This window comes from Pollachius pollachius, assembly GCF_949987615.1.
Source record: "Pollachius pollachius genome assembly, chromosome: 1".
Classification (NCBI taxonomy): domain Eukaryota; kingdom Metazoa; phylum Chordata; class Actinopteri; order Gadiformes; family Gadidae; genus Pollachius; species Pollachius pollachius.
Window position 1 is genome coordinate 31,490,462 of NC_136934.1, and position 17,754 is coordinate 31,508,215.

The 17,754-nt window shown below is 43.1% G+C and overlaps 3 protein-coding genes across 4 annotated transcripts; 2 read left to right on the forward strand and 1 right to left on the reverse strand.

Moving 5' to 3' along the window:
* Nucleotides 1-588: 588 nt before the first annotated feature.
* Nucleotides 589-6,895, forward strand: kel (Kell metallo-endopeptidase (Kell blood group)). The gene is made up of 18 exons (XM_079735204.1): nt 589-681; nt 1,070-1,379; nt 1,617-1,910; nt 2,208-2,326; nt 2,421-2,579; nt 2,675-2,746; nt 2,864-3,052; nt 3,573-3,733; nt 3,852-3,969; nt 4,052-4,147; nt 4,546-4,644; nt 4,722-4,799; nt 5,442-5,545; nt 5,653-5,742; nt 5,845-5,912; nt 6,034-6,194; nt 6,299-6,388; nt 6,489-6,895. Exons 1-18 carry the CDS (start codon nt 655-657, stop codon nt 6,648-6,650), a joined length of 2,397 nt encoding a protein of 798 aa, XP_079591330.1. The 5' UTR covers nt 589-654; the 3' UTR covers nt 6,651-6,895.
* A 1,497-nt stretch (nt 6,896-8,392) lies between these two features.
* emg1 (EMG1 N1-specific pseudouridine methyltransferase) lies at nt 8,393-12,111 on the reverse strand (the record flags this gene model as incomplete). The annotated part of the gene is made up of 5 exons (XM_079758058.1): nt 8,393-8,902; nt 9,144-9,352; nt 11,478-11,619; nt 11,709-11,810; nt 11,962-12,111. 5 exons carry the CDS (start codon nt 12,109-12,111, stop codon nt 8,789-8,791), a joined length of 717 nt encoding a protein of 238 aa, XP_079614184.1. The 3' UTR covers nt 8,393-8,788.
* Nucleotides 12,112-12,269: 158 nt separating this feature from the next.
* nop2 (NOP2 nucleolar protein homolog (yeast)) lies at nt 12,270-17,729 on the forward strand. 2 transcript variants are annotated; one of them, XM_079734855.1, is made up of 16 exons: nt 12,270-12,371; nt 12,841-12,962; nt 13,063-13,105; nt 13,188-13,252; nt 13,496-13,773; nt 13,880-14,087; nt 14,200-14,399; nt 14,698-14,787; nt 14,892-14,979; nt 15,134-15,274; nt 15,452-15,591; nt 15,816-15,905; nt 16,010-16,132; nt 16,559-16,656; nt 16,738-16,874; nt 16,969-17,729. In XM_079734855.1, exons 2-16 carry the CDS (start codon nt 12,857-12,859, stop codon nt 17,346-17,348), a joined length of 2,187 nt encoding a protein of 728 aa, XP_079590981.1. In that variant the 5' UTR covers nt 12,270-12,371; nt 12,841-12,856; the 3' UTR covers nt 17,349-17,729. The 2 variants fall into 2 exon arrangements, with proteins under 2 accessions (XP_079590981.1, XP_079590980.1); XM_079734854.1 differs by having other exon boundaries at nt 16,966-17,728.
* The last annotated feature ends 25 nt before the right edge of the window (nt 17,730-17,754 follow it).

The following is a 17,754-nucleotide window of genomic DNA, read 5'->3' on the forward strand; positions in this document are numbered from 1 at the left end:
GAAGTTGGGAGCTAGTTGAGGTTTCTGTCTCCCTCCTGTACCTGTGTTTGTAGTTTCATTGCTTGTGTCTTCTTTCCATGTATTTGATTCTGTGTCTGTGGCACAGAACCCACGTGACGTCATAGCAAGGTGTTGGGTCCCATGTGCTCGAGGGTGTGTTACACTTTAAAGTGACACATTGCCTTTATCGGCTCATGCCAGCCATGAGTTGCACTGATAAGACCGACACACGTATGCACGTGTGTGCGCATCTATGCATGTGTGTCTACTCATCCTATGTATCTATGTAAAACAAATAGCTATTTTTAGCATTATTCATTGTATGTGTCCGACACAACAACGACTATTAACCCCAACATGAATTACTCCTGAAGCCTTTGGGCCTTGGTTTTTGTTCAGGAAAAAGACTTGTTGGTTGAATGTGATCCATGGCCTCATTATCTTGAAGAAGTGAGCAGTTAAGACGTAGCCAGTGCGTTTGGTTGTTTTTCTCATAGCGTCAGAAGAGAAGTGAGTGATGCAGAGATAGAGGGTTGAGAGGACAGTTGCTTGAGGGAGAGAGGTAGTGGAACTACTACACCTGAGAGTGAATCGACCTCAGAGGATGTCACATCCTGGACAGATTAAAGAGTTGGTCGTCTAGCTGCCAGGAATATGACTGAGAACCAACTGGAACATGAGGTAGGAATCTCACTAACTACGTTGTTATGCTGCTGTCTTGAAATGAATGGCCAGAATGCTCATATAAAAAGTTATTTTATTGTTTGCACATGTCATCTGCATACTTTAAAATGCACTTATAATATGGAAAACTAGACTGATACTGGAGTTGGGTTGGAGGACTGGTGCAGTTTAACTTTATTTTCACTTCAGAAAACGATCAGATCTACACTTTTTATCTCAATGCTGTGTAATCATTTTGATTATCATGTTTTCACAATGAAGCAATGGAAGTCAAATTTGAAATTATAGTTAAATCTATGCCCATGCCACAGCAATACAGATCTATAACCTTAATGGATCGACAGACAATTATGTTGACACATTTACATCCTCCTTTCCCTTGTAGCTTCTGCCATTACCTCAGTCGTCATTCGCTCAGCCACCACCGCCAGACCGCCCCCAAGGTCCTCATCAGAACCAGCTGCTTCAAAGTCTCAACCAGCATGATATCCCACTCCACCCACCGTCAGACCCAGACTCCAGCACCCAGAACAGGCAACGGCTCCCCGACCAGAGTCAGAGGTGGACCAACCATAGGAGGCTCATTCTTCTTGTCCTCCTAGGTTCTTTGCTGTGGGCCATCGTGCTGGTCCTGGTTTACTACAGTCAACAGGATGTTCAGACACAAAGCAAAGAGACCACGCCCACTGAGAAAGGTAAATGTTGTCCTGTGTAGTCATGTGTGCTTTTTTAGTTCCACTGGCCAGAACAGGACATTAACACTGTTAGGGATTTGATTCCCACTGGGGTCCCCCATGCTGAGAATGCCTGCACTCACAGCACACCAAAACGCATTTATGTATTCATATTGAAATATAGTGGGGTGGGGATATTGGATGTTGTCTTACCTGCATTATATTGTAGTTTTCCTGTCTGATGTTTTCTTCCCCCAGTTACTCAGTGTCTCTCCAAAGCTTGTCAGAGAGCCTCAGTCCGGTTATATACCTCTGTGGACCCCTTCAGCCATCCCTGTGATTACTTCTTGATTACCTGTGGGTCTGACAGACCTTGGCCGACCACCAGGGGGAAACAAAGAGGCGATGGCCCTCCCCTGAACTTACAGAGACAACCGAAAGGAGCAGAGATGAGAAAAAAGAAGAAAGAGCAAAATCTGGATGGAAATATGAAAGGAGAGGAAATACTGGATAGAAAGAATGCATTGATGCGGTATCTCCAAAAGGCTTTGGGTAAGATTATTTAGAAAAATTATGTTTTTTGTTTATTTCACTATCCTGTCCTAGAAAAGCGCTGAATTCACAGTAGACACAATTTGACCCACTGCCATTGTAAAACGTGCTGTTGAAATGGTAAATGGACGATTCTAAAGAAAAGTTAACAAGACGTTTAGGCATAGCACCTCTTTTCTGCCCTCTATTGGTAAAAAAAAGAATTACTGCAGCTTTAAAAAAATAATGACAAATTTGCAGATCTCTAGAGGCCAATAGTATATGCTTTTTAAACTATACTATTCTATTATTTGCCAGAATCAAATAGCACGTCTGGTTCAGCAGTGCAGAAGGTCAAGGACTTCTACCGTTCCTGTTTGGACACTAAATCCATAGAGACTGCTGGGGTGGAGCCCTTCCTCACACTGGTGCAGCAGGTGAGACGCTTACAGGGGCATGGAGATGTTTTGTTTGAACTGTGCTTGCTGTATTTTTATGTATTAACACATATACACCATGACCTGCTCTCAGCTGGGAGGCTGGGGAATATCAGGCCAGTGGAACCACAGTGACTTCAACTCTACGCTGAAGGTTCTCATCAGACAATACGCCTCCTTCCCGTTCTTCAACCTCTATGTGGGGAGAGACCCCAATGAGATTCTCCGTGGGACCAACCGGAAATACATACAGGCCAGTATCCCGCAAATCATGTTTGGCTGGAGAAACCCAACTAAGTACGTAGAAACGCAGGTTGTTTTTGACAGCTTGAACTCTATTGTCAACAGATAGATGAGCCTGATCTGTTAATCCCCATTGCATGGAACAACAAGACGCAGAAGTCCATCGCTAAAACTCAGGTTTCTAAACAGTCTTCAGGAACATTGTGGGCACCAGGATACTGATATTTGTGTTATACACGTCTGTCCTGCCAGTGTGGGCTGATGGAATAGCCCTGGTTTGTTTTCTCCACCTAGACCTTGATCCCCTTCTTGGCATTGTGCCAGAGGTACCTGGCTCTACTTGGGGCTCCTTCTGGCAGCAACATCGTCCACGTGGGCATGTTCATCTCTCTGTCCTCTGAGCTGGCCGTGGCCACGTCCCCCCTGTCCTACCGCCTGTTGAACGGACTTCTCTACCAGCGCATCTCCATCAAAGAGCTGGCGGTATGTTTGCCGTTTTTCACCTCTCCCACACACACTCTATTGGTGCTGTCAGTAAGAACCATTGGTTGCAAAGAGATGCCCTTTATTTGTCAGAAATCAGCACAGTTTCACTCACTTATATCTGATTTATTTATTCATTTATTGGTTTATTTCAGAGTCATTGCACACTAATCAACAGACAAACTGTTAGTGAGCCAGAAGTAGCCCAAGAGGCTAGTTTACATCTGTTGTCCCCTGCCAGATATTCAAAAGGCAACCTAAAATTACAGAAACAAAATGCATGTATAAACAACATTGGGACTCAGAAGATACAGTAGCACATAGTAAGAACGAATTGTCAGAAAATAAAATAAGCAGCTAATAAAACACAGCGTACATAAAACATTATAGGATGGATGGCTATGGCATTCCTAACAAATACACTCAAAAGATTGCTCTTTTAAACCTTACCAACAGCACATTTAATGATTAATCCACTTCAGCTGTACAATGTCTATGGTTGTCATTTGTGTCCACACAGAATGAAGCTCCTGTCATCGATTGGCTGGGCTGCCTGCAGGCCGCCTTCCACCCCCACCCTGTTAGGCCAGAGGACCATGTACTTCTGCATAACCTCCCCTACATTGTGCAGATGTCCAATGTTATCCAGAAGTGGCTGACAAAGCATGAATTGAGAAGCAGGTATTATTGGATTGGTCCGGTGACTACCCCTCCTGCCCCCCCCCAACAGACATATCGAACATTTAGATTAATATTATTAATAATTAACTGGCTGTCCTTCTTCTCTTCTGCCTTCAAGTGGTCCACTGCGCACCTTCATGTTCCTCAACCTTTTGCACACCTTCACACCTGCACTAGACTCCCGCTTCAGGGAGACAGAGAGGAGGTTTTATCTGGCCCTGGGACACACTGTACCGGTGAGTAAACAGCATGTCAGGAATTACTATGAGCTATGTTAAGATTGAGACACTGTGCATTTAAAATTGGATCCCCTACCAGGAAGTTCCGCGCTGGAAGCATTGTATCACGGAGACGGAGAAAGGATTTGACATTGTTCTCCCTCATATTCTCACGGACATGGCTACACAACGGAAGGTTAGGGGTGCATCAAAATCATCCATCTTTTGAACTTCCTCACGCTGATTAGAATGTTTAAGCGACTTGAGTCACTCAGCAGGAAAAGTAAAGTATATTTCAGGTCAAACTGTATTTGTATTATGTGTAATAATTAAGCTAAAACAACATAAAATGAGGGATTCTTGACACTGTTTGAAACTGCCAAACATGATATCTGGAAAGTGAATGGTTTGGTCCTGTGTCAAAGTTGAGCAAGAAACCTGACAAAAGAAGTTGGTTGAGACCACCATCAGTGTGTGTCTCAGTGTGTGTGTGAGGCATTCCAGTGTGAAGCCCTTTCCGTACACAATGTTTCCAGAAATGTGCAATCATATTACATTATATGTCTTCAATGCTCACTACCCTTTTGTTAACAGGCAGAGGAGATGCTTGAGAATATATTTTCAATCTTCAAGACCAAATTCAATCATCTCGATTGGGGAGATTACAACTCTCAACAGTCTTTGATGAAAAAGGTAAATTGACACCAAAATAAATCAAGCGTTTGTTGAAACTTAAATCTGAAAGTCAAGATGTTTCCTTTTCTCTGTAGGTCCACTCGCTCACACCAAGACTCTGGACTCAAACTGAGAGCAAAAGAGAATCTGAACTTGACCTACTTTTTTCAGAGGTAGAAATGTATAGATTCAAACCATAATATACAAATATTCCTTCTTACATTTTATTCAAGTTTTTGGTTATATACATTTAGAACGGACTAGAAGGATTTTTTATTACCTGGGTAAATTTTTATAATACAGTTCATTGATAAGCCAGGAATAAGCCTTTAGTTAATGATTAACTATTCATTAAAAACATTATATGCATTTGTAGATGATTAGCCTGCCAACCACCATCAGTGGACTGTACCAACTGCTAGGCTGACCTTCCATCATACATCTGGATGGACACTCCCACTTGTGATGTCACCAGAGGGTCGATGTTGACATGGCTAGTGATGGCTAGTCACTAGCCAACATCACATCTGGTGGTAATGTAGGGGCCCTTTAACAAAGTTCATCAATAACTAAAGGCTTCTAAACAGAGCCGGCGCTGGCCGTTTCAGCGTCCTAGGCGACTCGCCATCAATTTGGGCGCCCCCAAGCTTTTGCCGCCCTAGGCGATCGCCTAGGCCGCCTATGCCGAGCGCCAGCCCTGCTTCTAAATTAATGTTTGGTTAAAGATTATTTCATCGTTAACTAAAGGCTTATGGCTGAATTTGTATTACTAAGTGTTGCCATTACTCTGTCCCTGACTCTTTCCTTGTATTTAGGTGAATATTAGCACACGCAGCTACTTCTCTAACTACATCCAGCTGCTGGATCTGCAGCGACAGAGACGCAACCGCCTCTTCAACCAGACCCAAGAGGACGACATGTGAGTGCTATATTGTCTTCCATTTCAATTCTGAAATGATAGGAAAAAAGTATTTGATTTTGTTTTTCTACAGCTCTCAATGTATGCTTCTTTTCGCCACTTTTCAGTTTTTCTGTCAGACCATTCCACTCTGGCAATGAGGTTATATTTCCTATGGGAATGTTTGTCCCTCCATTTTTCCACGAAACCTATCCCAGGTAGGAAAATATTCTCACCCAGAAAGCCCTCACCCTATCTCTGTTTTTTTGGGTCATATATTTATTAATTTAGATATACATTGCATGTTGTTGTTTTAACAGGGCCATGAATTATGGTATTTTAGGTATCTTTATTGCCAAAGACATCTTTCATCTTCTTCTACAAGACAGTGAGTCATGTGTCTGCACAAAGTGAAGTCATGCCACTGGAAGGATTCCTCAGTGGAATCAGTTATTATACCAGTTATTCACCGATACAGACTGACTGGTCACTGCTGGTGCTCCCCACAGACCCCTCTCTGAGCGAGGCGGGGACAGCGATGGCCGAGTGTGTGTGGGCCCATTACCTCAGCACCACTGGGAGGGCCGGCGGAGGTAACGCCACGGTGCTCTCTGCGGTGCAGCGGCGGGAGATCTGGTTGCAGTATTCTGCTCTGCAGGTGGCGTTTCAGGTCTGAGAATAAACTCATTCGTCTTATAATGATAAATTGAGAGTCCGTGGGTTTTGTTTTGGATAATTAATTTGCTCATCTGGACTGTCTTGCACTTCTCTAAGGCTTATCAGCAGAGTCTACAGAGACAGCCCGAGGATAGTGCTCTATTGCATCTCTCTCTCACACACCTGTTCCTCACTTCATTTGCCCAGGTAGAATAACCATGCATTGTTATATGGACTAAATTTCCTCACTTTTGCTTTAAAATGCTGCCCTCCATATTGGCCTAAAGAAGTGGTGTCCCTCTTTCAGGTTGACTGTGATACTGAGCCATATGGTGACTCCATGCCTTTGGAGCCCTCCTTCATGATAACGGTCCTTTGCTCCACCTCCACACTGTGTCCTGCAACACTGGAGTGCCCCTCAAAGACTCAACTGCATTCATTAAAAGCATGTTTACCGCATTCCTCTTAAGGTCAACACGAATGATTCTCTGATGCAATGCCTTATTTTATATTTGCTGCTGAGAATGTGATAACTATTAATGATTGCCTAATATGTCAGACTATAGGTATAAAAGGATAATGACAACTTGGAGATTTTCAAATGTTGTATAATCTGTTTGCAGTTAATGAAAAATGTATTTACTTTATTAGAAAGATTTTTACAAGGTGAACTATGTATGCTGTTTAATTAAATGGCAGGCCTAGTTAGGCCTATTTGTTGTTCTACATATCTCGCTGCTTGGGAACAGATTGAGGAATTATTTTTCATTAAAAAGCACCATAGCAACGGTTGTTTGTGTTTGTTACAATATCTAACGGTATTTCAAACCGTCAATTCAGTTGCTGCCTGTCCTTGCTGCCGGTCGTTCATAGGAGTCTTCTACATTGTTTTAATGATGGCAGGAGTGAAATCGGCTCGCAAGGTCAGCTCTCAGATGTCCAAAAGGTCTAGAAAAACTGTCCGTCTCACCCCGAAAGGAGTCACGGAAAACAAGAAGAAACCACGGAAGACCACACCGAAGAAATCGTCGAGCCCGCGGCGGAGAGCGGTTAGCTCTCCCCGGGGACGAGGTCTTCTGAATGCAGGGCCTCAACGTAACGGTCCCCTGCTGAAACCAAGGTCTACCATTAAGAGGAAAACCAACAGAATGAAGGGGGTCGCCAACATTGCACTGCAAAGTAAGTACAAATTAATTAAGGGTCTGATACTCTTCCTTCAACACTAAAGTAACAGAACACGGGTACATTTGTAATTGAGGTATTGTATTTGTGTGTTACATCAACGAAATGTACAATTTATTTTTCAGTATGGATTGCTAATATATATTGTTGTATCTTGTAGAGACTCCGGTTCGTGTCTCAAAGGCCAGGTCCAAGGCCAGGTCCAAGGCCTCCAAGATAGCGGGGGGCGGGCGGCGTCTGCCCGGGCTGCCACAGCTCATCCGCCGCGCCGCGCTGCAATGCGCGCATCGCGGCGGCATCACCATGGCAGCGCTCCAGCACGTGCTGGCCGATGGGGGGTATGACGTCAGCAAGAACAACGCCCGCGTGAGAATGACCCTGAAGGGGCTGGTCGGAAAAGGGACCCTTCTACAAAGAGCCGGGTCCCGCTACAAACTCAACACGGTGGTTGTTATACCTTTGTAAAAACCCGTTCAGTTTATTATTGGAGTCGAGCTGTTTGAACAGTGACCTTATTCGTAGTCTCTTGTTTTGTTTTAAAGGGGTCAGGTGAGAAGATGAAGACGACAGCCGCGAGAACTACTAAACGCGCACGATCCCGTCGCAGAGGTGGTAAAGCCATCAAAGCTTCCAAACCAGCAAGCAAGTCAACCCCACCCAGAAAGCCAGCCAAAAAAGCCAGAAAGTCACCCACTAAAGTCAAGAAACAGGCAGGCAGGCCGAAGGGCAGAAAACCAATGCGAGCGACCAAGGCAAAGAAACCAAGAGCCCGTAAAGGAAAGACCACTCAGAGGGCTCATAGGTCCAAAAGCAGTTAACCGGCTGACTTCTCAAACAATGTAAAAGGAAACAATAAAAAAATTGCAGTTGAAGTTTTCAGGACCAATAATTGCTAATAAGTGGGTGCCTAGAAAGTTAAGATGTGCTTATTTCCTAACCTCACCTGTCTATACATACAGCCTATAAGTTATAGACCTATAGCCTATAACTTATTTATAAGCAGATTGAATGAATGGACAGACACATAACTCAAATGTTTAGCCCTTTAACTGTATACTCATCTACAGTCAGTCCAGCATGATAATACAAAAGTACTCAAGCAACACATCTGCCAAACAAATAAAAACTGAGCTCATGAAAGTATCTCTGATGGTCCAAGGCTGGGAGGTGGCAGAGTAACACCATGGTAGACATTATGCCTAAAAATACCATGTCAAACTGTACATATTACAATTCATGACAAAAACGGTTATATATAGAAAGATCTATCTTGATTGTGTCATGGTATCAGTTGGAAATTGGATGTACATTCCACAGAAAAAAAAAAACACAGGGTCCCAGGGTTATGAACTTGTTCAGATAGTGGGGCGGTCATAACTATAGGTTAGGACTGAAAACTGGTGCTTGTGGTAGTCTTCCATATCCTCACAATACACCCCAGACCTCCTCGAAGGCAGAGCACATCTTGGCACAGGTCAGTGCAGCGGAGAGGGGGTAGTTACTGATGGACACCGTCTTCTCTGTGTAATCCACATTTACCTAGCAGCAAAGACAACAAAATATACAGTTTACTAACAGAAAAAAAGAAAAAGTAAACAAGAAAACAAAGGATGGCACAAATTCTATGTTTTTTTGTGCTCCCAATAGCACCCATGATGAAACAACGTTCAAACGGTGAGGACATCCCACACATTGTAGCGAGAAATTGCAGTATTGCAATGGGATTTTAAGAGAGATTAATAGGGACAACGAGTTTATGAATGAACAATTCTGTACGTACAGCTCCATGTGCAAACGCTCCAATCACGATGGCAGCAGGACCTTCCTCGGGCACCACGGAGCGGGAGCACACCGCCTCTCCAGAGGTGAAGGAGGTGGAGATGCGCGGGCAGCCGGGGGGGAGGTGGTCCGACACTGGGTTCCTGATCATCTTTAGGAGACGCTGGGAACCGTCCGCTGCCCTCACACTGAGCTTATGCAGCAGCTGGACTGGGAAGGAGTAGTCCCAACGGGAGGATTAGCACCATATCATTTCAACACTAATCATGGAAAAACATATATTTACTGTACTTTACTATTATAAAATTAAACATAACATTTATTAACCTCTTAAACCCGAGCGCCCCCGGAGGCGGGGGCAGCTGCGCCAACGTGTGCTGTAAACAGATGTAAACAGCACTACCAAGCTCCAACATGTCCATGGTGCATACCCACGTAACGGGAAGAAGCTTGGCTAAAAGCCCATGATAACCATTTTTACCTAAATAAAAACACAATTCTAACACCAAGCAACTAAATGAGCCCGTAGCAAAACACGCAAAACGTGCATACTGGCCGCCGCCGATTTCGCTACTTGCATGCCACCCACACAAACTATATGTCATATGAAAGCTGAGGCTCCACAGACAAAACTCACTGAACTAGCAGCCACAGAAGAGCAAAATAAATAAACAAATAAAAAAACGTTATACAGTGTGATACTTTTGATTGGCGAATTTTTACATGGATTTGGGTCCTACGATTTGACTGTCCCTCGACTCTATTGGCTCTGACGGTTTGGTAGAGGGGTCAATCATCCAAATTGACCAATGCATACCCAATATATCTTCCCACGTTTGACTGGCAGGTCAGCATAATTCGCGCCAGAAGCGCCGAGAACATTCTCAGAGCAGACACTCCGGCTAGATAGAGGCATACGCTCCTACAACACGCTTCTTACAACGTTTGCATTCCTAGTTAGCTAGTAGTTAGCTAGTTATTTTGTATTTTCTAGCTTTTTTTATCATTTGTTATTCTTTTCAAATAAATAATGGCAGGCAGGAGAAAGACCTATACGTTTGCGGGGGCATTTGCTATCATTACTAGCGACAGTGGGGCTACTGTAGTCCCTCTTGAGTCCTTGTCTGACGACAGTGACTTGCTGTTGCCAGAACTGGACACGGATTAATTGTACTGCAGGAAGTGCCAGGTCCCTTTGTGCTTCACTTCAAAAAAGAGCTGCTTCCAGCAGTGGCATGAAAGCCCTTAGTGTATATAGTTAGTTAGTTATATTTGTTCAAAGTTGCTGCCAGCGTGATATATATATATATATATATATATATATATATATATATATATATATATATATATATATATATATATATATGTATATATAGTGATTGTAGTCTTTAGCTGTGTTTTTACCATTGTTTTTACAGTTTGGTTTTATTATATGTTGTTCTCAAATATATCTGCTCCAGTTGGAGTCAAACTTCATTTTGATTGTATGGTTTTCTTTGACTGGGAAAATGTATAGAGGTCTGGGTGAATTTTCAAAACAAGTCAAAACTGTTGAATTTGGATGGAATGAATACCTATAGTGATATGTCAGTGAAATAAAATTAGTTTTACAGTCTGGTACCTTAGAAAGGTCAAATGGCACTGATGGTGCCCAAAAGCGCCCAAATGGCACCATTTAGTCCGCCTGGACCTACCTGTACTAAAACCTCTCTAAAATCACTTTATTAGCATTTATCCTGGAACAGGGTACTCATCAGATGTTGTTATACGTTTCCCTAAAGGTTCTGGTCTACTATCCCATAGTTTCAAGGTCGTATTCACTCTAAATAATGTGTTTTCTCTAGGCGAAAATTGACATTTCTTACTATGTTCTAGCTGAATTTACACTGACACAGTAACATCTATATTGATTCTGACACTTCTGCAGCCATCTCACAGGTGTTACCTTCTTTTTGAAACCAACTTTATTCATATAGCCCTTGTAGTTGTGGAGGCATACTCTATTCATTTTGGGCATGTCATTTCGGGCAGGAGGCCTGTGAAATAGGCCTAGGGCTTAAAAGGTTAAGTAGATCTATCTTTATTTGTTGTTGATAATTCACTTCCCATTCTTATTTTACAGCTGTACACCTACATTTATCTTTTAGGATTTACAAAGTTAGCTGTCTTTTCTTAAACACAAGGGGACAAGTGTGGAGGTGGTGAAGTAAGAGTGGACAATATTCAAGAGCATTCAGAAATGCCCACATTGGCAAAAATAATTACAAGTATCAATTATTTTGGTGCATAATTAGATACAAAAGCAATTGGTCAAATAATATTTGAATAGCCTTACCCATTAGTCCACAGAAGCGATTAAAGGTCCGTGGAATGCGGGTCTGCGGATTGATTTCTATCAGTGCATTCCTCGCTGTGTGGATGTAGACCTGCAGCAAGCCTGCTCTGTTCAGTGGGCTGTCCATCAACATCAGAAGACACTGGGGAAACGAGATTGAGAAAATGGGTTGTAATGGGAACTCAGAGCGGATTGAGTTATAGCAGTAGGGAATATGTAAACAGCCATTACCTGATGAGTGATGTCTGGCCTTATTGTTCCCGGGTCCCTGCCACTTTTTATAATCATATTTTTATGCTGGTCACAGTTCATTAACTCAAACGTTTTGCCAACCTGCAAAACAAAACCAACACAGTAGCATTAATAAAACTAAATCGTTGTGATACTCTTAGAACCACTTCCTGGAATGATTTAAAGAGCATATGGCCACGGTGCACACTACATTGTAGTGTATCATAAACCCTCGACCGCGGGAGTCATTTACCTTGACGGTTTCTAACGTCGCCCCTTCCAATATGACGACTAACCGCCTTTCTGCCATGCGATCATGAAGACTACGCATATGTTTTGCCGGCTTTGGTTCATATTCGTCCAAATGTTCAAGACCACGCTTATCCCCACTGTGAGCAGCCATCGTTCTTTATTTTCAGCGTCGCAAAGTTCAGCGTCACGAACAAGAAGTTAACTTCCGTGCGCGCGCGCTCCTGCACTGGGCTCACGTTCTCCACGAGTTTGTGCGGCGACGCAAAGTGAGGCGCGCGAGCACCTACAGTCGCGTCAGGAAAACGCGCCGGATATACTAATGCAGCGTGTTGCGAAAACTCGCATGTGTTGATTTCTCCGTCAACCACAGTTCAGTATTACAACGGATCGGATTAAACATTTGACATATCGGTGAGTATCTGAACATATTTGAGTAAATAAGCAGGAAAAAAAGCAACAACATCGTTTCAAGTTATATCTCGGTAACGTTTTCATGAATTCCCTGCGTTGGCCTTCTGTACAACTGCGATATCACATGTAACGTTATAAAATGTATGAATTAACTGATCTCGGGTTTGTATATTCAGATGGAATTGATACATAATAATACACATGGAATATATTTTGTCTTTTATAATTTTTGAGAAATCGATTAGGTAATTGGTATGTAAATGTGGTGGTCACGAGGAGAGCAGACTTGACTTTTTCTTGGCGTTGTTAAAGACATTGAAATGAACGATGTGAAAACTAACGTATTCATCCATAGTAAGTAACAAGTGCATCTGGGTTGGCTCAACTTACCCTCCTTGTTAAAGACTTGTTGATTTGTTATCCCCCCATTCACGCGCTTATGTTTATTGTACCCCTACTACTTGTGTAGTATACAGCCAGCCACAATGGGTAGGAAGTTGGATCCGACTAACCAGGTGAAGAAGGGGCCTGGGAGAAAGTCCAGGAAGCAGAAGGGAGCCGAGACTGAACTTTCCAAATTTATCACAGCTGGTAAGTTATCACAACAATTATCTTATGAACTATTGTGAATGCATTCTGCAAGACGTGAGGTGTTAATGTTCCTTATGGGGATATATTTCACCATTTGTAGAAGAGAGTGAACCAAAGCGCCGGACGAGCAGAGCGAGGAAAAGGTAAGAAGTATTCCCCAAAAACACAGTAGAAATCCAAGATGTACACTGTTCTCCAGGCTGAAGTAGTTTTCATTATTTACAGAGCTGTAAAAAGGGCACTTGACCCCAAAAAGAACAAAGATGTTACAGAGCCAACACCGCTGAAAGGTAATTGATTATTTGGTTTCTTTATCCAAGATGTTTACCAGTTGTAGCTTTCAGTTATTACTAGACTGTACAGCTGGTTTAGTAAACTCAAATTGCCAATTTCATAAATGTGGACGAGGTGAACATTTCTGCATTAAATAAAACAGGTGCATGGCTAAAGCTTAACCGATGATTATTTATAAAGAAAAAAACACTCATATCATTCTAAAATACTTGGGTGCAATTGGGGTCCTCTGTTCAAAGGATTCACTGATGAAAACAAGGACTGGTTGAAACCTGCCAAAAGAAAGCGCCAGATTGACACGCCTGAAAGTGAGGATGACAGCGATGAGATGTGGGAGCAGGAGGAAGAGGAGGAGGAAGAAAAGGTGGAGACTAAAAAAGGAAAGAAAGCAGAAGCCGCCAAGATGGAGCTAAAAGAGGAGGAGGAAGATGAGGAAGATGAGGACATGAAGGACGACTATGGAGCAGCCGAGGAGAGCAGTGGTGAAGAAGTGGGGGAAGGAAGCGATGAAGAGGAAGTATGTGAAAAAACATTTATGTCATTATGGCTGAAAGAGTTTACAATGCACATTGCAAGTGTATACTATGACTAAATGCCTAACTGTTTTTCGTCAATCTTTTTAGCTGCTTCCAATCGAACGAGCAGCCAAGAAAGAGAAGAAGATCAAGGCAGCCATGGGAATAGCGAGTGACTCTGACACTGACGACAGTGACAACGAAGTGGCCATTAAGAAAGAGGAAGAAAACGCCGATGAGGACGATGCTATACAAATGAACATCGAGGAGATGGATAAGTTCAGACTACCTGGAGAGGAAGAGCTCCTCAAGGAGAGTAAGTAGCCAAAAATGTCTGCTCGAAATCATCTTTATAACCGCCCCAAAATGTTTACCCACGTTTTTCAAATGATTGTCAGTTGATTAAGTGGCTTTGGTGTTGCCTACAGGCATCATTCCCCTGGACCTACAGTCTATCCACCACAGAATCAAGGAAAACGTGGACGTGCTGTCTAACTTTGCTGCCAAGCGGGAGGAAGGGAAAGGCAGAGGAGAGTACATCTCTCTGCTGAGGTCGGACCTCTGCACCTATTACAGCTACAACGACTTCCTCATGGAGAAACTCATGGATATCTTCCCAGTCTCAGAGGTGAAACATCAGCCGTTAAATATATCTATGTATATATATATGTTTTTTTAAGGATTCATGGATATTCATGTATGATGGATGGATACAGCTACCAGCCTACCTAATCGACTGAACCAGCTGGGGGTGTGATGTTCTAACCATCATACATCTTAAGTAGAAACTCAAACACATGATGTCCCCTTATGGTGGCTGTTGTAACGGCTAATTAAAATCATACCTGGGAGTAAAAAAAGTGGCCCTTTAATGCACATTGAAAAAAGGAAATTCAGTTGAATTTAAATTTGTGCTTGGCTTTTAGTTGATCGATTTCCTGGAGGCCAATGAGATCCAGAGACCAGTCACCATAAGGACCAACACTCTGAAGACCAGACGGAGAGACCTGGCCCAGGTAAACCCCCCTGCAGGGCTCTTCTAGTTCACCCTGCTGACACCTGACACCTGAAGGCTCCAGGTTGATACCAGCTCTAATGAGTTTTCTTTTTCTCTGAACAGGCATTGATCAACAGGGGGGTGAACCTTGATCCATTGGGGAAGTGGTCTAAAGTGGGCCTGATCATATTCGACTCATCCGTGCCCATTGGTTAGTTCAAGTATATTTACATTTGTTATATGTGTAGAAAAGCCTTCTTATAAACCGGAAAGCCGTGTGAAGAAATGTTTTCAACAATCAACTTTATAACGTATTGGATGCATTGTTGTGTGATTGTGTACACATTGGGCGTGTCTCTCTCCAGGTGCTACTCCAGAGTACCTGGCTGGTCACTACATGCTGCAGGGGGCCTCCAGCCTCCTCCCAGTCATGTCCCTCTCGCCCCAGGAGGGGGAGTGTGTGTTGGACATGAGTTCGGCCCCTGGGGGCAAGACAACCTATATCGGTAAGTTCATATCCTAATCACTATTTTTAAATATATATTTAACATGGAAGCCCTTCTGCCAGGCATTTATTAGCCTACAGACGCTCCACCATCAAGTGCGTCATATATTTACGCGTCATATAAGTGCGTATTGGGTGGTGCACATATGGAATCCCAGAGGTGTGTTTGTGTTAACAGCTCAGCTTATGAGGAACACCGGGACAATCGTTGCCAACGATGCCAATGCTGAGCGACTAAAGAGTGTGGTCGGAAACATCCACCGTCTGGGCGTCACCAACGCCGTGATCTGCAACTACGACGGCAGGCAATTCCCCAAGGTAACGTAGTGTTCACGGGATACAATTCTACGTGTTATTGTTCTTTTGAGCGGCAGTATAATAATGAATTGTTATTTCTATTTAGTTCTAATGGATGTATTTAGAGAATGGTACCTTACGTCCTGACCTTGTCGTGTTGTGAAGGTAATGGTAGCTTCCGTCCTGACCTGGTCGTGTTGTGAAGGTAATGGTACTTTACGTCCTGACCGTGTCGTGTTGTGAAGGTCATGGGGGGCTTCGATCGAGTGCTGCTGGACGCGCCGTGTTCCGGCACCGGGGTCATCGCTAAAGACCCCGCCGTGAAGACCAGCAAGGTACGCAAACAGCCCTCCGCACTGGTCCTTAATCCATGTCAGTAGAAAACGTCCACGTTGTATGTATTGCCGTCACAATGGTTTGTTTTGTATTCATGGTGTAGGATGAAGCAGACATCCTTCGCGCCGCCCACCTGCAGAAGGAGCTGCTGCTGGCAGCCATCGACTCTGTGAATGCAGACTCTGCGACAGGAGGCTACCTGATCTACTGCACGTGTTCCATCATGGTACGTAGATATGGGAACAGTTCATGGGTAGAATATGAAAAATGTCTGCAAGAAATATCAAAGAAGGACTACCCATGTTATAATTGTGTTGAATGTTGTGCTTACATTATCTCAAATGGTTCCAACTATGTTGAAACACTTGAAATGTTACACTTTGCAACTTTAATAGTAGCATAGTACAATAGTAGCATGGAACACAGATTATATGTAATACTGCAGGAGCTGATTATCAAAAGCGATTTGGTTGTCATGTCTAATTTGCCCTTTGAGACTGTACCGGTGATTTAAGGGCTATACAAATAAATTGAATGTAATTTAATTTGTTTATGCTTATTTTACCAATACCATCTCACCTTTTAATTTGTAGTGGTTATTTGAATATAGACTTGGATAGATGTTTAGAGTTAACTAAATGTATTCATGCAGGTGGAGGAGAACGAGTGGGTTGTAGATTACGCTCTGAAGAAGAGAAACGTCAAATTGGTTCCCGCTGGACTAGACTTTGGCAAAGAAGGCTTCACCAGGTAAGATAGAATTGGACGTCATACCATTTAAAAGAATGTCTGTTCTCTAGTTTCCAACTAAATAATGGTGTTCATGTTAAGGTTCCAAGAGCGCCGATTCCATCCCTCTCTTCGCCTCACGCGCCGATTCTACCCTCATTCTCACAACATGGACGGCTTCTTCGTGGCCAAGCTGAAGAAGTTCTCCAACTCAGTTCCTGCTTCAGAAATGGAAGATGGTAACAGATGTGAAGTCAGGATAAAGTCCATCCATCTTTCATCCGGGTAATGTGTCAAAATGACTAAATCTCGTGCCTATTTCTTTCCAAGGAGACGGGGACAAGACGGAGACCTCTGAGTCCCTAGTGGTCGCAGGCAGTGCCGATCAGAAACCATCCAAAAACAAGACCGGCAAGGTCCCCGTGAAGGCGTCCGTCTCACCCAAAGCCCAAACCAACGGCGCAGTGGCCAAGAAATCACCAAACATCCCAGCTAAAGGTCAGAAGGAACAGAGCCCTAGGCCGAAAAAGGCCAAGAAGGCCAAGATGGAGGCAAAGAACGTCAATGAGGGGGAAGCCAACACAGAATCTGGCAACACGGAAAAAAAGAATGAGATAAACAAGAAGTCAACTGTGAAGAAGAAGACCAGGTTGGGAAAGAATAAATTCAATAAGTTGAAGAAAGCGCTTCAAAAGGAATGGAACGGAGATTGAAACTGCTTAATACGTCAGTGTACATGATTACGTAAGACTTTTTAAGAGCTGTTTTCCATTCTCAGGGTGTAGAAGTATCGTCTGAAATGTTATCAGATGTCCTTTAGATTGAGCAGCTTCCTGGTTGTTGTTCATGTATTTTACACCTTTTCAGAAGACTTGCATTGTCATAGGGACACAATTTATCAATGAACTCAAGAAACCCTACCTTTGTATCTCTACAGAGGTCCCCATCCATTTATAATCTATTGATTGATTGACTTTATTTGTTTAATGAGTGAGAACATAGGTGTACTGAGGCAATAAAATATTTACCCATTTCTTTGGCAATATACTGTTAGGAGTCTTAAATTAATATATGGTCTTGTTTTGATCATTCTAAACCCTTGAAAAATTATTTGAATTA

Coding starts and splice junctions, on each gene's coding strand:
- nop2 (XM_079734854.1), top strand. CDS start 12,857: ATGGGTAGGAAGTTGGATCCGACTAACCAGGTGAAGAAGGGGCCTGGG. Junction 14,400..14,697: donor ATATCTTCCCAGTCTCAGAG/GTGAAACATCAG, acceptor CTTGGCTTTTAG/TTGATCGATTTCCTGGAGGC. Junction 14,980..15,133: donor CGACTCATCCGTGCCCATTG/GTTAGTTCAAGT, acceptor GTCTCTCTCCAG/GTGCTACTCCAGAGTACCTG.
- kel (XM_079735204.1), top strand. CDS start 655: ATGACTGAGAACCAACTGGAACATGAG. Junction 4,645..4,721: donor AACAGTCTTTGATGAAAAAG/GTAAATTGACAC, acceptor TTTTCTCTGTAG/GTCCACTCGCTCACACCAAG. Junction 6,389..6,488: donor TCCTCACTTCATTTGCCCAG/GTAGAATAACCA, acceptor TCCCTCTTTCAG/GTTGACTGTGATACTGAGCC.